This window comes from Eupeodes corollae, chromosome 3 (genome assembly GCF_945859685.1).
Source record: "Eupeodes corollae chromosome 3, idEupCoro1.1, whole genome shotgun sequence".
In the NCBI taxonomy this organism is placed as follows: domain Eukaryota; kingdom Metazoa; phylum Arthropoda; class Insecta; order Diptera; family Syrphidae; genus Eupeodes; species Eupeodes corollae.
The window spans coordinates 14,274,420-14,288,199 of NC_079149.1; the positions used below are offsets into that span (position 1 = coordinate 14,274,420).

General features: G+C 32.8%; 1 protein-coding gene across 1 annotated transcript; it reads left to right on the forward strand.

Annotated features, from left to right (window-relative positions):
* The first annotated feature begins 691 nt into the window (after positions 1–691).
* On the forward strand, positions 692–13,401 carry LOC129951252 (nose resistant to fluoxetine protein 6-like). The gene is made up of 8 exons (XM_056063336.1): positions 692–1,241; positions 1,309–1,538; positions 7,442–7,635; positions 7,858–8,229; positions 8,294–8,413; positions 12,185–12,295; positions 12,365–12,595; positions 12,656–13,401. Exons 1-8 carry the CDS (start codon positions 935–937, stop codon positions 13,221–13,223), a joined length of 2,133 nt encoding a protein of 710 aa, XP_055919311.1. The 5' UTR covers positions 692–934; the 3' UTR covers positions 13,224–13,401.
* Positions 13,402–13,780: the final 379 nt, after the last annotated feature.

A 13,780-nucleotide genomic window follows, 5' to 3' on the forward strand; every position in this document is an offset into this window, starting at 1 on the left:
ACCAAAAATTTAATTGAAGCGCCGAAGTATCGTCACAAGTTCAAAGATCGAAATAATTTCCAAAAAATGTATATGTTGAAAAGTAACCCAAAGTCATAGTCAATATTGGGCAACCAATCAAATGAATCAAATTGGATTTCTGCTTAGATATAAAATTAATAATATCTATAATTATAAATCACCATAAGCTCAAAATCTTCATCACCCAAAAAAACAAAAACTTAAAAATCAAACAAAAATTGCTGCAATATTTTTGAATTCGACCTTGCGTCAATTGTGCAATTGATAATTTTTGTTTTTTTAATTTCTTAAAACAAATTCAAACAAAAACCAATTCGGAAGCCGAGTTTGTGTTACTTTTGTTGTTGTTATTTCTGTTAAGCTTCATTTCAATGTTAAGATGCCGAAAATCCACAACCATATAGCCAAAAGTTTATCACTGACTATGTCTTGACCTGAACCAATCACCCCACGCAAACTCAATAATTTGGTGTTTATTTTGTAATGATCCGAAAAACCCTGACTGACCAGTTTACATTCAAAACATAGCTTAATCTCTCACTCTAATAAAACTCCAATCTCCATCACACCAACTCCATCTGATGCTCTTGAGGCTGACGCGGCGGCGGCAAATTAAAATAAACATAGATATGTGAGCTCAACGAAACCCTTCCATTTGTTTTCTTCACAGCAAACTATCAACAAGTCGAAAATCCCAAATAGAAAATAAGCCTTTAAGAAAAAATAAGTAGGTACCTAAGTCGAAAAAAAGCTTAACAACAACATTTCTTCAGTCTTCGTCTTATACATGAATAATAAAAGAAAAAGATACTTTTAGTCCCGACTTCGAAGTCTGCAAAATTTCTGGCCAAAGAAAAACACTCCACGACTTGGACGATCACAGTCAGTTCGAGCACCTCAGATTGGAAACAACATGTCGTTGTCGTTGCAGCAGCGATCGAGTAGCACGCTCACAAAGTGCGTGATTACGTTCCTCTTATTTCTAGCAGTTAGCTTACAACAATTCGTGAAAGTGAAAGGTGATGGGGATGTGACGGGGCTGCGAGGGATAACGGCGGCGGTGCCGCCTCTGGAATTGGATCAGTTACAGGTGGTGAATTTCCTGGTTGGTATATCGGTCGATGGAATTCTCTTATCCAACGGATCGGACAGTCAGTGCGGAAGAGAACTGGAAGAGTTCCTCAAAGGTGTCGAGGAGCAGGAGCCATGGGCTTTAAAAGGTAAGATTTGAATGGATTTTATAGGCGATCATCATCAATCATGGTCATCATCCTTTCTCCCATTTAGTCATTGATTCGTTCGGAGTTGCCCCGCAGACCATAACCTGGGGTAACTACTTTTGGTTTGCCGCCAAAGAGTACTGTGAGGATCTCAACAGACCCTATAAGATCTCGCTATCAGGGCGTTATCGCCAAACGAGTCACTTCAACGCCAGCAGTCCCTTTCCAGTACGCTTCTGGATGGTTTACTTCAACTTCACCACCCCGGTTTATGTGGATTTAAATCTTCAATTCGAGGTAAGTCTAAAGTTAAGCTCAACACATTTAAACCAGAGAGGTTACGCTTAAGAGTGCTGCGGAATGCAAGCTGCAGTAAATATTTTCGATTTTATGGTTTCAATTTCCTGGTGGTAAAAAATGTAAACAATTATTACGTGAAGCCACATTACCCACTTGAAGTTATAACCATGGGAGCTGAAGAGAGCCTTACTCCCATGTAGCTATGTTTATGGAGAGTCTGGTTGGTGTCTAAACTAAAATTCAGTGAATGTGAAAAGCGTGTGTATCATTTTCTTCTTTTGTTTTTCTCGTTTTAATGGCGTCGCTTCGCGTCGTCGATAATTGTCATTCCCAACTGTCAAAGCTGAAAACGAGAGTGATTAACAGTTAATTGACAGACTTAGGCTTGATGTTGATGTGCTTCTTTACTGTTTCTTAGTTTCGTTGTTGTTTTATTGTGAATAAATTGATGCAAATTTTGGCATACTTGGGATTGCGTCAAATAATTGATGATCGAATTGATTAAATATTTAAATTAGGTGGTAGTAGGTTATTTTTTATTTGTGGCATTATTGGATGCGAATCAAATTTTTGTACACGCATAGTTGAAGATGTTCAGCACAGCGTTAAGTCGCTTCATTTATTAAGAGGTTAACAGACAGCAAATTGTTGTGTAATTTTATATTATAGGTTTTTTTCATTGTTTAATTAATTTATTATTCATAAACGTGAGATGAAGAAACTAATCTGAAAATTGATTTACAAATTTTAATGTAAGATAGCAGTTTTGTTTTGTGTATGGTTTTTATGGTGATGATGATCTTGCCCTTGAACTTTTATTTATTATTTAGCTGTTTTCGGAAGGAGGGCATAATAATGAATGCATATAGGTAGGTTTGTGGACAGGTAGTTTTGAGAATGCGTGGTGATTCACTTAGCGTGGATTTACTTTTGAAATGGCAAACAAAAGTTAATATCTTGAATAAATTAAGAAGAAAGGATGAATCTTGGGTATATTGAAGACATTCAATTAAATTGATAAAATCTAAGAAGTGAGATGGAAAATTTTAAGTAATTTATCAAGGATTGTAATTAAAATAGATATGACTCGAATTCTTGTATAAGAGTGTATACAAAATGCTTCTGGAGAGATTTTAAATTGAACGTATTGTGATTGGAATATAGGAAACAAAATTGGGTATGCCATATTTTTGTAATGAAGTTTTAGAGCTTTTTACGTTGATTCAAGTCTGCATTTATTAACACTATAACGTTTATATTAATGATAGTTTATAAAACCTAATCTCGAGTTTAAAGTTTTTGAAAAAATTGATTCAGAACAATTTTTGCCGTAAAACTTGTTTTTTTTTTTAACGCAGAACAGAAGTGAAGTTTAAAATTCAAATAAAAAATAACACATGGCTTTTTAAATACCGTAAAATATGACAATATTACTTCAGTGGTTTTGAGAAACAAAGGATTGTCCAAGCACGAGTGCGGTAACTCGAGTGCCAAATCAAGTATATTTTACAACTACAACGGCAACACTCACAATAAACTACTATACGAATTTTGAAACCAGAAATCCGTTCTATCATAAAAATTTAAATTAAATAAGTTAATAGATTTTGAAAGGAAAATCATATAGTGTGTTCAGCAAATGAAGCAGAGAGGCAACATAGCGCTCCCCCTTCACCGCTATTCTTGGTGTTAGCATTGTATTTATTTAAGCGCAAGCTCAAACAAATTTTATTTTAGTTTTAGTCATTTTGAATTTCCTTTTAAACTAGACAACATAAAATCATTTAGATTGCAGTATTTGATCAAAAAGCTTGTCAATGAGCCTACTCGTATATCAGACGTTAACGGCCGAGTAGAAAATATACTTGACTTGTTTCTCACTTCTGTTCCTGATAAACACACAATCATTGTATTGACGCTCTTAGGCACAAAGGACTACAGTGTCATAATGTCTGCTAATTTCTTGTATCAACCTTTATCCGGAATTCGGTTTAAAGTATTATTGGTTATTCGTAAAAAACATGAGGAATTCTTCCTCTTTCCCCGTTCCTAAGCTTGTTGTAAATGACACTCCTTTAGTTAGCTCTATTGATAAAGCCAACTTATTTGCAAGTCATTTCGCCGACAATTCCACCTTACTAGATAGTGTAATGGCTTCCCCAGTTCTTGAAGGCGTAAATGATTCTATGGGACCAATCTTTTTTCGTACTAAAACTGTGAGAGTTCTTAAAGATCTCAACATTCATAAATCCGCTATCCCAGATGGTATCCCCGCTATTATTCCGAAGAGGTGTTCTTCCACGCTAGCAAAACAACTGCTTAGGCTTTTCTATCCATCCTATTCTTCTGGGCTCGTTCCGAGTAGTTGGAAAACTGCATTTGTTCAGCCAATCCCAAAAAAGGCGAATCTTCTTCTCCCACAAATTATCGACTAATAGCACTCACGTCCCTTCTTTTCAAGGTCATGGTTAATTAACAGCTTAAGAAATATCTTGAGGAACTGAAGCTTCTTAATGACCGGAAATAGGTCCACTGGCGAACAGTGGAACAAATCTTTACATCGTTTTGGAGAAAGTAAGATTATTGTACTTGATATTTGAAAGGCATTTGATAAAGTTTGGCACCAAGCTCTCTTATCGAAAATGCGTGCTTTCGGTATCGACGAATCTCTTCTTCTTTGGATTAGAAATTTTCTTTCGAACCGTTCAATACAAGTTGTATTAGATGGTTTCAAGTCTAAAACACATAAAATAAATGCTGGTGTGCCGCAGGGCTCCGTTTTGTCTCCGACCTTTTTCCTCATTTTTATAAATGATCTCCAGTCTGCTACTTCTTATACAATACATTGTTTCGCTGACGATAGCATTCTCAGCTTTTCATATTCGTTTCCAGACTCACAACCCCCCTCTTCGGATATGGTGAGCTCATTAAATTCTGACCTACACAGCATTGAAAAATGGGGAATAAAGAACCGCGTGGAATTTATGGCTGAATCACAAACACGCTTCAGCTTCGGCTTCGTCTGCGTTACGGTGGCCTTGCTCCGAGGTTGCTTTGAAAGACATTAATGTTATTTCATCCCTCAAAAGAGCAAATATTTTGTTTGTTGACATTTTTTTTACAGCTGTTGAGCTGTCAGACAAAGCAAATGTTCAGATAATTGAACTAGAGCTTCCGTTTGGAGTCGCATTACGTTACATTACGTTCTTTTCCTTACGATTATCAAACGAAACGTGAGGTCGAAGCTCCATTGTGATAGCATGCATTGAATTCCTATGGCTGAACTCGTAAACGTCAGGTGACGCCGAAGCTGAAGCGTGTTTGTGTTTCTGCCATTAATGCTTCGAAAACCCAATGCTCTCTCGTATCGTTAAAGCGAGATATACCCTCTTTGAGACTATCCATTAGTGCCACTTTCATCAACGAAAATGAAATACTCGATGTCACCAAAGATGTTTGGGTTTTCTAAAGGCGATGCAAGAAATTTGTCTCCCCATCTGATCAGGCTACAATCTACAAAAGCTATATACATACATCCGAAACTTAGATATAACTCTTATCCCTGGGCTGGTGCTGAAGTAACTTATTTAAGCCTCTTGGACAGTATTCAAAGAAGAGCTTTTAAAATGATTTTTGACATTAATATTATCAACTCGTTTACGTCACTTGAGCATCGAAGAAAAGTTTCTTGGCTCACCTCTTTTTACCGTTATTTTAACAGACTATGCTTTAGTGAAATAGCCAGTTAAATTCTTCCCCTTAAACAACTAAACCGTAATACCCGCGATTCTAGGAATGTCCATCGGTTTACCCTTGATCCCAACTTCGGCTGTACTATGAAGTACAGAGATTAATTTTTTAGCCGTACTACGCGAATGTGAAACGCCTTTCCACGCTCTATCTCTCCCTGTCATTGCAATAATCAGGAATTCAAAATCAATATACACCGACACCTCCTATCCAACTCTTAACACTTTTTCTAACGCTCACAATGTGTCTTTGGCATTTTAAAGGTATACAAAACACTTTTAGTGCTCGCTAAGTGTTAAAAAAAACAAGCTTTGTTAAGAACTTAAAATTTAAAAAAGTAGCCATTTTCTAAATATTTAGCAGTTTACTAGAGACTACAGTAAACTTTACAGTGACAGTTCAGTTCACAAATTGAAACGGACCTATTGATTGGAATTCCCAAATACTTCTCTTATAAAACATTTTGTCTAGGATAGTGACAGATACCTAGTTAAAGTAGTCATTTCTTGATTTTAACTTTAAGAGACCGTTTACATGTAGTTAAATTATTATTTTACTAAATAGTCTAAAAATTTGCTCCCATTTCTTTGTTTTCAAGGTAATTGCGTAGAAATACAATTTTAACCAATTTTTAATTATTTTCTGTTAAAAACATTTTCATTTGTATTTTTCTTAAAAAATTACTAAAAGATAAAAAAAGTTTGATTTCAAAATTTTGTATAGGTCGAGAAATATCCTATTCGAAAACCAATTTTTATCAAAAAAATAACATTTCTTGTAGGTTCTTAATTTTATTACAAGAAGTATTTCTTTTTTAAACATTTTTTTTTAAACTAATTTGTAGTTATTTATCTGTATGTTTTTATTTTTGAAAAAAAAATACGTACTGTCAATACGATTCTTCTAAAAATCAATCTTACCAGTTGTCAAAAACACGTCAAGCACACACAAAAATCAAAAAATTGGTATTGATTCTAGGGCCTTTGCAAGGGCGTGAAATTTTAAAATTTTCAATTTGACGAATCAGACAGAAAACAATAAAATTCCATCGGAGGTTTATTTAAAAAATGGTGTGAAAAAATGTTATATTTTTTAAAAATCCAAAACACGAATCTACTTTAAACCTTAATTTTAAAGTTTGAACTCAACCGACCCAATGGTAGGGTAGGCACTGTTTTGGACTCCTAACCATCATAATGTCATGTTCGCTTAAAATCTCGAGTTCGAAAACGCATAACGTTTAAGGTTTTTAAAAACATCGCATAGATTTAAATGACGACTTATAAGTTTTCTCATAATAAATAAGAATTCAGTTTTCAAAAACCATGCCAAATATTAAAGTGATTGAAACTATATCTAGAATATAAAAATTTGTACTTTGCAAAATCCTCATACATCTTTTTGATATGAACTATATTTTGTTTTAAAAACTGCATTATGTTTCTTTTGAATTGTTAATGAAGTTTATTTTAAAACCCCGAGCTTAAAGATGAATTATAAGTTGAGATTCCAATTCATTGATAAAAAATGGGAATTTTAAAAAATTTTAATTTCACCTTTTAAATTATTTTCCAAGATTTCATTTTTTCAGATAACTTTTTTCAAAAACTTTAAAAAAAATATACTTAAATAAAAATTTAATGAAGAGTCAATTTTGCTGATCTTGTTCGATTTTGGACTCTAATAAGAACTCTAATTTTGACGTTTCGTGTCGAATTGCACATCTTTCGCATACTAAGAGGTCATTTTTAATTTTTCCAAAAGTTATGTGGAAAATAGGAAAAATTATAAAATTTCAAATGTCACCTCAAAAGCGTCTTATATAATATCATCTAGAAGTAACGTGGGTTAATTTGATCAGTTTTTGCTGTCTTAATTATTTTTGTTTGAACATTTTTATTTTAATTACCTAAAATTTGAATTTACCTTTTTTTACAAATATTGATGGAATACCATTAAAACAACATATGTGTCTGAAAAGAACATTCCCAAGTGCACTTGGACGTATACTTACTTTTTTTTAATTTAATTTTCCACAAAATGGTTTTTGTTTCTTTTTTTTCTGCACTTAAATTACCAATTTTTTTGTACTTCCAATTTATTTATTTTTAATAAAGGCTTTAAAATATTTGTATATTTTTTTCTTTTAGCACAAAATCCACGCAGGACTTTGCCTCCCCAAAAGCTGTTCCCACGAAGAAGTACTCTATTTCAGCGAGTCATATTTCGCCAAGAAGAAATTCGAACCCCAACAACGTTTCAATATCGATATGAATGTCATCGGTGCCAAAGATCCCAAATTTGAATGGAAAATTTTGCTAACAACTGGATTTCTTTTGTTTTTGTTAGTATTGAGGAATAAAAATAGTATAAACGTTGATGAAACAAGCACCCGCATAAAAATTAAACATCATCTCTTCATTCAAAATTTGAAACCATCTTCACAACCACTATAAAAAAATTACTGTCAAAAAGAACAAAAAATAGTCGGAAATGAATTTTGACCAAATTTGTATTAAAGTGAGTAAAGTTAGTGAATTAAAAATGTTTCACTTTTTTCTTCCAGCGCTGTTCTGTCATCTTTAGTATTTTGTATGATTATTGCTGAAATTATCACTCAGATTCATAAAAGGCGGGCGTTGAATGAAGATGAAAAAAGTCCAAAGCCAGAAGTTACAAGACTTGAAGAATTCTTTTTGTGTTTCAATTTGAGAGATAACTATCACAGGATGATGCAGCTTGAAGGATCTAAAGGATTTCTGCCAGTTATTGCTGGATTGAGAAGTGTTGTCTGTTTGTGGGTCACCTTGTTTCATGTTTATTTCTACTCATTGTTTGCCATCAGCAATGTTCCTCTAATTTTCGCCAAGTTAGAAACGGTTATTCTTCAGCCTGTTTTGCAATCATGCTTCTATGTTGATGTGTTCTTTGTTATCAGGTAAGGTTTTGAAATATTTTGTTTTATGAATTGAAAGAATTTAGATAAATATTTTCTTTTCTAGCTCATTTCTGCTGACATATAATTTCTTATCCAACTCAAAAAATATCGAACTGATACGAAAGAATTCATTTGGAAAGAATACGCAGTTTTTCGTTAAATCCGTTTTGCATCGATATGTGAGGTAAGTTTTCAAGTCTGCTATTATTTGATTTGGTAATTTATTTTCATGAACTGCTTTCTGTCAAAATTCACCGAAAAAAATCAAATTAACAAAAATAAGCAATTACATGCTTGAAAAATTAGACACAAAAATGGTCTCGCTTCAAAAAAAATCCGACAAAAATGAATTTCAGCTTTCTCAGAATTTTTATGAAGTAAGACCATTTTTAATTTATTTTCTTGGACTGCTACGTATTCTAGTTTTTACCATTTGGAATTAAGATTTTCGCGGTCTTCGGCTGATATTTCAATTTTCTACTTGGAATCTTCAAGGAACAATGCAAAAGCGTTTCAATATTTCCCTAAGAGATAAAATCGAGATAGAAACCTAAAATTTTTTAAATAATCAGATTCTTATTTTGATGTCCTCGCTGGCGTTTTTAAATATTAGGCAGAGCACGCATTTAAAATAAATCAATTAAAATAATACACAAATTGTCCTTCAAACAGTGTCCAGTAGTGTGAAGAGCTCGACAGATTATTAAGTGTTGCTTGATTGTATTATTTTGACATTTTGATTGTCAAAACCATGAACGTCATTAATTAAAAATTGCAGCTCAGGGGACCTCGAGCTGATGGTAGCTGAGCGCAATACTTATATATGACCGTTACTTACTTATAGGTCCTCAGACCTGTTAAGTCGGTTGGGAACCCTGAAAGGGGCATAGGGCCTCTACTACGCCTACACGCCATCGTGTACGGCTTCCGGAGATATGTTGAACTGAAAAAGTCAATGCCCGTGTTTTTCTTAAAATGTCATTCGAAATCCACAATATAATCACTGTCGACAAGAGCTAAAATTCAGGTGTGGATATAGATTTTACTTTCATTCGAAAGCAATTCTTGAAGTTTAGATTTTTAAGGTGTGTTCACAGCAGACAAACATTTAAGTTGACATTTTAGAAATGTTTCGTGAGCGACAAGACCAAAAAATAACATATAAAAAACATTTCAAAAACCTTTGTCAGCTTCTAAAACGTTTTTAAAATGTTTCTGGCATGTTTCATAAATGTTTCTTGGTCTGAAGGCATCGGTTCGTTGATATGTTTGATACTCGATGGCTGTGATCGTAGAGCAGTGTCCAACTTAAAAAAAAAATATGACGTCAATATTGACGTCATATAACATGATCAATTCTTTTAACCAAATTTTAGTACTTTTTCCCGTTTTTAACCTTTTCAAGCACAAAATCGGTCTTTGAGTTTTCTACGTTTTCTTATAATAAAAACATATGTATTTTTATTTTTGCAAGCTGACTTATTTAAGTTTGTTTGTTAGTTATAAAAAAATAGGCATAAGCTGTATTATTATTTCTCATTTTGTAACAATTTAATGTTAACAAAAAACATTTCCGATAGCTCCCTCTGTTGCACGTGAAGAAACTTTTTACTTAGACCATAATTTACGAACGAACCTTTTTTCAATTCGCACGATGGGGAACATGGAAACCAGTTCAATACAATTAACTAACCATATCCTCTTTAAAATAATCTATTGTATTATTTTTAAATTAGTTCTGGTTTAAGTTTCGCTATATTTTGTTCTAAATTATTTTGACAAGTGTTTAATTGTATCAATTCAACCCAGAAAACACGGCTTTTAATATTTCTTCTAAGTCTGTGTTCACATTGATGATGTTTACATTGCACTTCTTTGAGGTGACTCATTTTGACGTCTCAAAAACGTCACTGGATAAGTTTACCATTTGGTAAATACCAAACATTTTGGTAGATAAAGCTATCCAAATTTTTTAGTTTAAAGTTTATCAAACGTCATTGTGACTTTTAATCACAAGGATTTTACTATTTTTAAAAAAAAAATACCAAAAATCATCATTTCCGAATAGTTGTTCATAACGTACATAATGTAATTGAATTTAAGCAAATTTGTGTTATGTTTAATATTTGACGTTTAACGAACGGTTGATTTACATAGCATTTAAACGAATGAATTTAAAGAGGACTTTCACTCCAACATTTGTACAAACTTATCATTTTACACAGCTTTTAAACTTACCACATTGCGTGAATGTCATTACAGACAGGAAAATGAGGCAAACATTTTAATTTGTTTTAATTATCTGTAGAACTGATGTAAAATTATTAAATGTCAAAATGTGATTCTATGTTATTAAATTGTCTTTGGTCTCTTTTGAAGAACCAAGTTTGAAACGTCAATCATTAAAACTCTTAGTTTTTTAAAACAAAATAAGAAATGTCAGTCTCACTTCTTTGTATTTGTTCTAAAAACATATGGGCCTGAGGACGAAAAAGTAAGGCTTTTTGGCTATTTAATTGTTAATACTGCAAAATAAATCTAAATTATAAAAACAGCATAGCAAAATTTTCAAAACAACCTATTGTTAAGGGTTTAGCAATTAACTTGTAAATAATCTGTTAAATATTTAGCAATTTACTTGGGGAATTAAACATTTCAACACAATAAATTAAACATTTTAAAACTTTCTTTTCGTTCTGCTAACTAGTAAATTGCTTATTGCCTTTTATTAAAGAACGAGCATCCAAACATGTCTAATAAGTGACAGTTCGTAAAAATAAACAAAGAAAGTACGCTTAAACGGACCTATTAATTAGAATTCCCAACTTTTGACTAGAAAATTTCATCCACTACTCTTACAAGAATAATTTAACAAATATCATATTATAGATTTATTATTTACATATGGTTACAATTTTACGATTAGGTATTTAATGACTTTTTTTAAAAGTTTTGCGATTTATTGAGTTGCGGCTAAATGGCTCACTGCTCAAGTGGAAAGTAACAAACTTCCTTACAAATAAAATTCCCCCTACTTCCGGCTTAAACGAGCCTGAATTTTCGAGTAGTAAAAAGTTTGTAACAATTTTGCAATATCGAAAACCGAGCACTTAACGTTTTTCCCAATCAGAATAGTTTTTGACAACATTTTTGAGGTCCTAGGGAACCTTATAAATAGAATTTTGTGAAAATTGTATAGTGGTCTGAGGTTTTAAAAAATTAATAAGAACTGTCAAAAAATAAGAGTGAACTTATGGCTGAAACACAAACACACTTCGGCTTTGCCTGACGCTTACGAGTTCAGCCATAGGAACTCAATGAATGCTATCATCATGGAGCTTCGACCTCACGTTTCATTTGACAATCGTAAGAAAATAACGTAATGTTGCGTAATAAGACTGCAAACGGAAGCTCTACTTCGAATTTGCTGAACATTTACTTTGTCTGACAGATCCACAGCTGTAAACAAGTCAACAAACGAAACACATTTGTGTTGGAAGGATTGCTATTGGTTATTATAGGCTGTGTAAGCTACTTTCGCGATAAATTTAATTTTTTCGATTTCAAAACTCATATTTTTTTATTTTGAGAAAATAATAGAAGCTTCTAATGACAGGAGTGTCATTTTAGAAATGTCATATTGAAAGTGTCATTCAAAGCTGAAGCTGAAGCGTGTTGTTTCCATGTGACAATTAAGTATTGAACAAATTGAAATATTATAAAGGTGATCAGACGTGTCTTAAGTTCTGTCAATTTGATTTTTCATTATAAATTTTACTGGAATTTTAATTGAAGAACACTGGAAGTCACCGTGTCAAGTGTAAGCGAACAGAGCTAAAAAAGCCTCAAGTCGATAGAAATTTCATTGTCAAGAATAAAAGTAGTAACTAAGGAAGATTCTTATATTTTTAGTGATTTCTTATTTACACATATTAAGTTTTACTTCATTTTTCAGGCTTCTTCCGATTATGATTGTGACAATGATTCTGAGTGACTGCATATACGACTTTATGGACATGTTTTCGCCCTTCAAAATGGATCAATACAATGGCATCTATTGCAAACAGTAAGAACTACTAAACCGCTAATATTTGTACAATCTCGAGAATATTTTAAATCTTTGTCTATTTTTCAGGAACTGGTGGTACAACATTCTTTTCATAAACAATTTCCTAGACCTGAAGGATATTTGTTCGTCTTGGACTTGGTATTTGGGTTGTGAGATGCAGTTCTTCATTTTATTTACTTTGATCCTCATCATTTATGCAAAACATGAACCATTGGGAAAGTCAATTTTTGTGATCCTGCTCATCTTCAGCTTGGTTATAAGTTTCCTCTGTAACTATTTGATGGGCATCACTTTTCAGTAAGTTTTCCAAAGCTACCATAAACATTAAAACTAAGAGTTATTTGGTCTGTTTTTTAGAATTGATGTCATCTTTGGAACTCTGGAGCAACTCTATGTCAAACCATGGGTTCGAGTTAACTCCTACTTCGGAGGCGTTCTAATGGGTTGGATCTATTTCCATTACAAAGATGAATCCTCAGTTAAGCTGAGTATGTCCAAAAAAGTAATCTTCTGGACGGTCACATTTTGCATCTATGTTTTCACAAACTTCATGAGTTTTTGGCGTTCGGCACCCGTTTGGCTGGTAGCTTCAATTATGTCCTTTGGCAAGTTCATATTTGGACTTTGCATTGGATGTGTCATTGTTATGTGCCAATGGGGCTTTGGAGGTCCTTTCAATGCCCTGATGTCATCAAGGCCGTGTTTATTTTTAAATAAGTTCTGTTTCAGTATTTATATGATAGCTCCTGTGATAGTTGTGATAGTTTTCGCTTCAAGAACGCAGGCGACACATTTCAGTGAAGTCGGTTCGAGCATGGACTTCATGGGAGTAATTGTAATATCAATATTAATGTCATTAATTGTTGTTTTGTTGGTGGAGATACCATTTCAGAAAATATCCTCAAAATTTATTGTGAGGAGATAAGATTGCATAACTTAATTCCTAAAAAAGGACAGTTTAGGGAAATGTGTATTATTATAGACTTATATCATTCAAAAACGCCCTCATTATTCTCACAAATCTAGTTTTTAAGTTCATAGTATGTAATAAAAAATGTATTTTTTATAAAGATACTTAAGAAATAATAAATTTAGTAGATAACGATGTTTTACAAATGAAAATTAAAAAAATAGTTGTTTTTTAAATTGGAATTGAAAAAGAGAGATCTCAAAAGCCCTAAATTCTAAGTATCCAAAATCCAAGAATCCCACAAAACTCTAAATCCCGAAAACCCAAAATCGAAAAACCGAAAAATTTAAACAAAATATTTAATTTAAATAATTTTTCGGTATTTCTTTTTTGAAATGCTTACACGATCATTTTGGGATCAAACTATGTAAAATATTGTTGCGAAAATTACTTAGTCCATCATAGAAATAAACAACACAAACAGATCTTTTTTCTGAACTCATCAGAAACAATGTTGCTGCGAAGTGTCAGATGAAGGAGAACTGCCGATTAGTTGAGATAGAAAGAGACAC

Coding starts and splice junctions, on each gene's coding strand:
- LOC129951252 (XM_056063336.1), top strand. CDS start 935: ATGTCGTTGTCGTTGCAGCAGCGATCGAGTAGCACGCTCACAAAGTGC. Junction 7,636..7,857: donor ACTGGATTTCTTTTGTTTTT/GTTAGTATTGAG, acceptor TTTTTCTTCCAG/CGCTGTTCTGTCATCTTTAG. Junction 12,296..12,364: donor AATGGCATCTATTGCAAACA/GTAAGAACTACT, acceptor TCTATTTTTCAG/GAACTGGTGGTACAACATTC.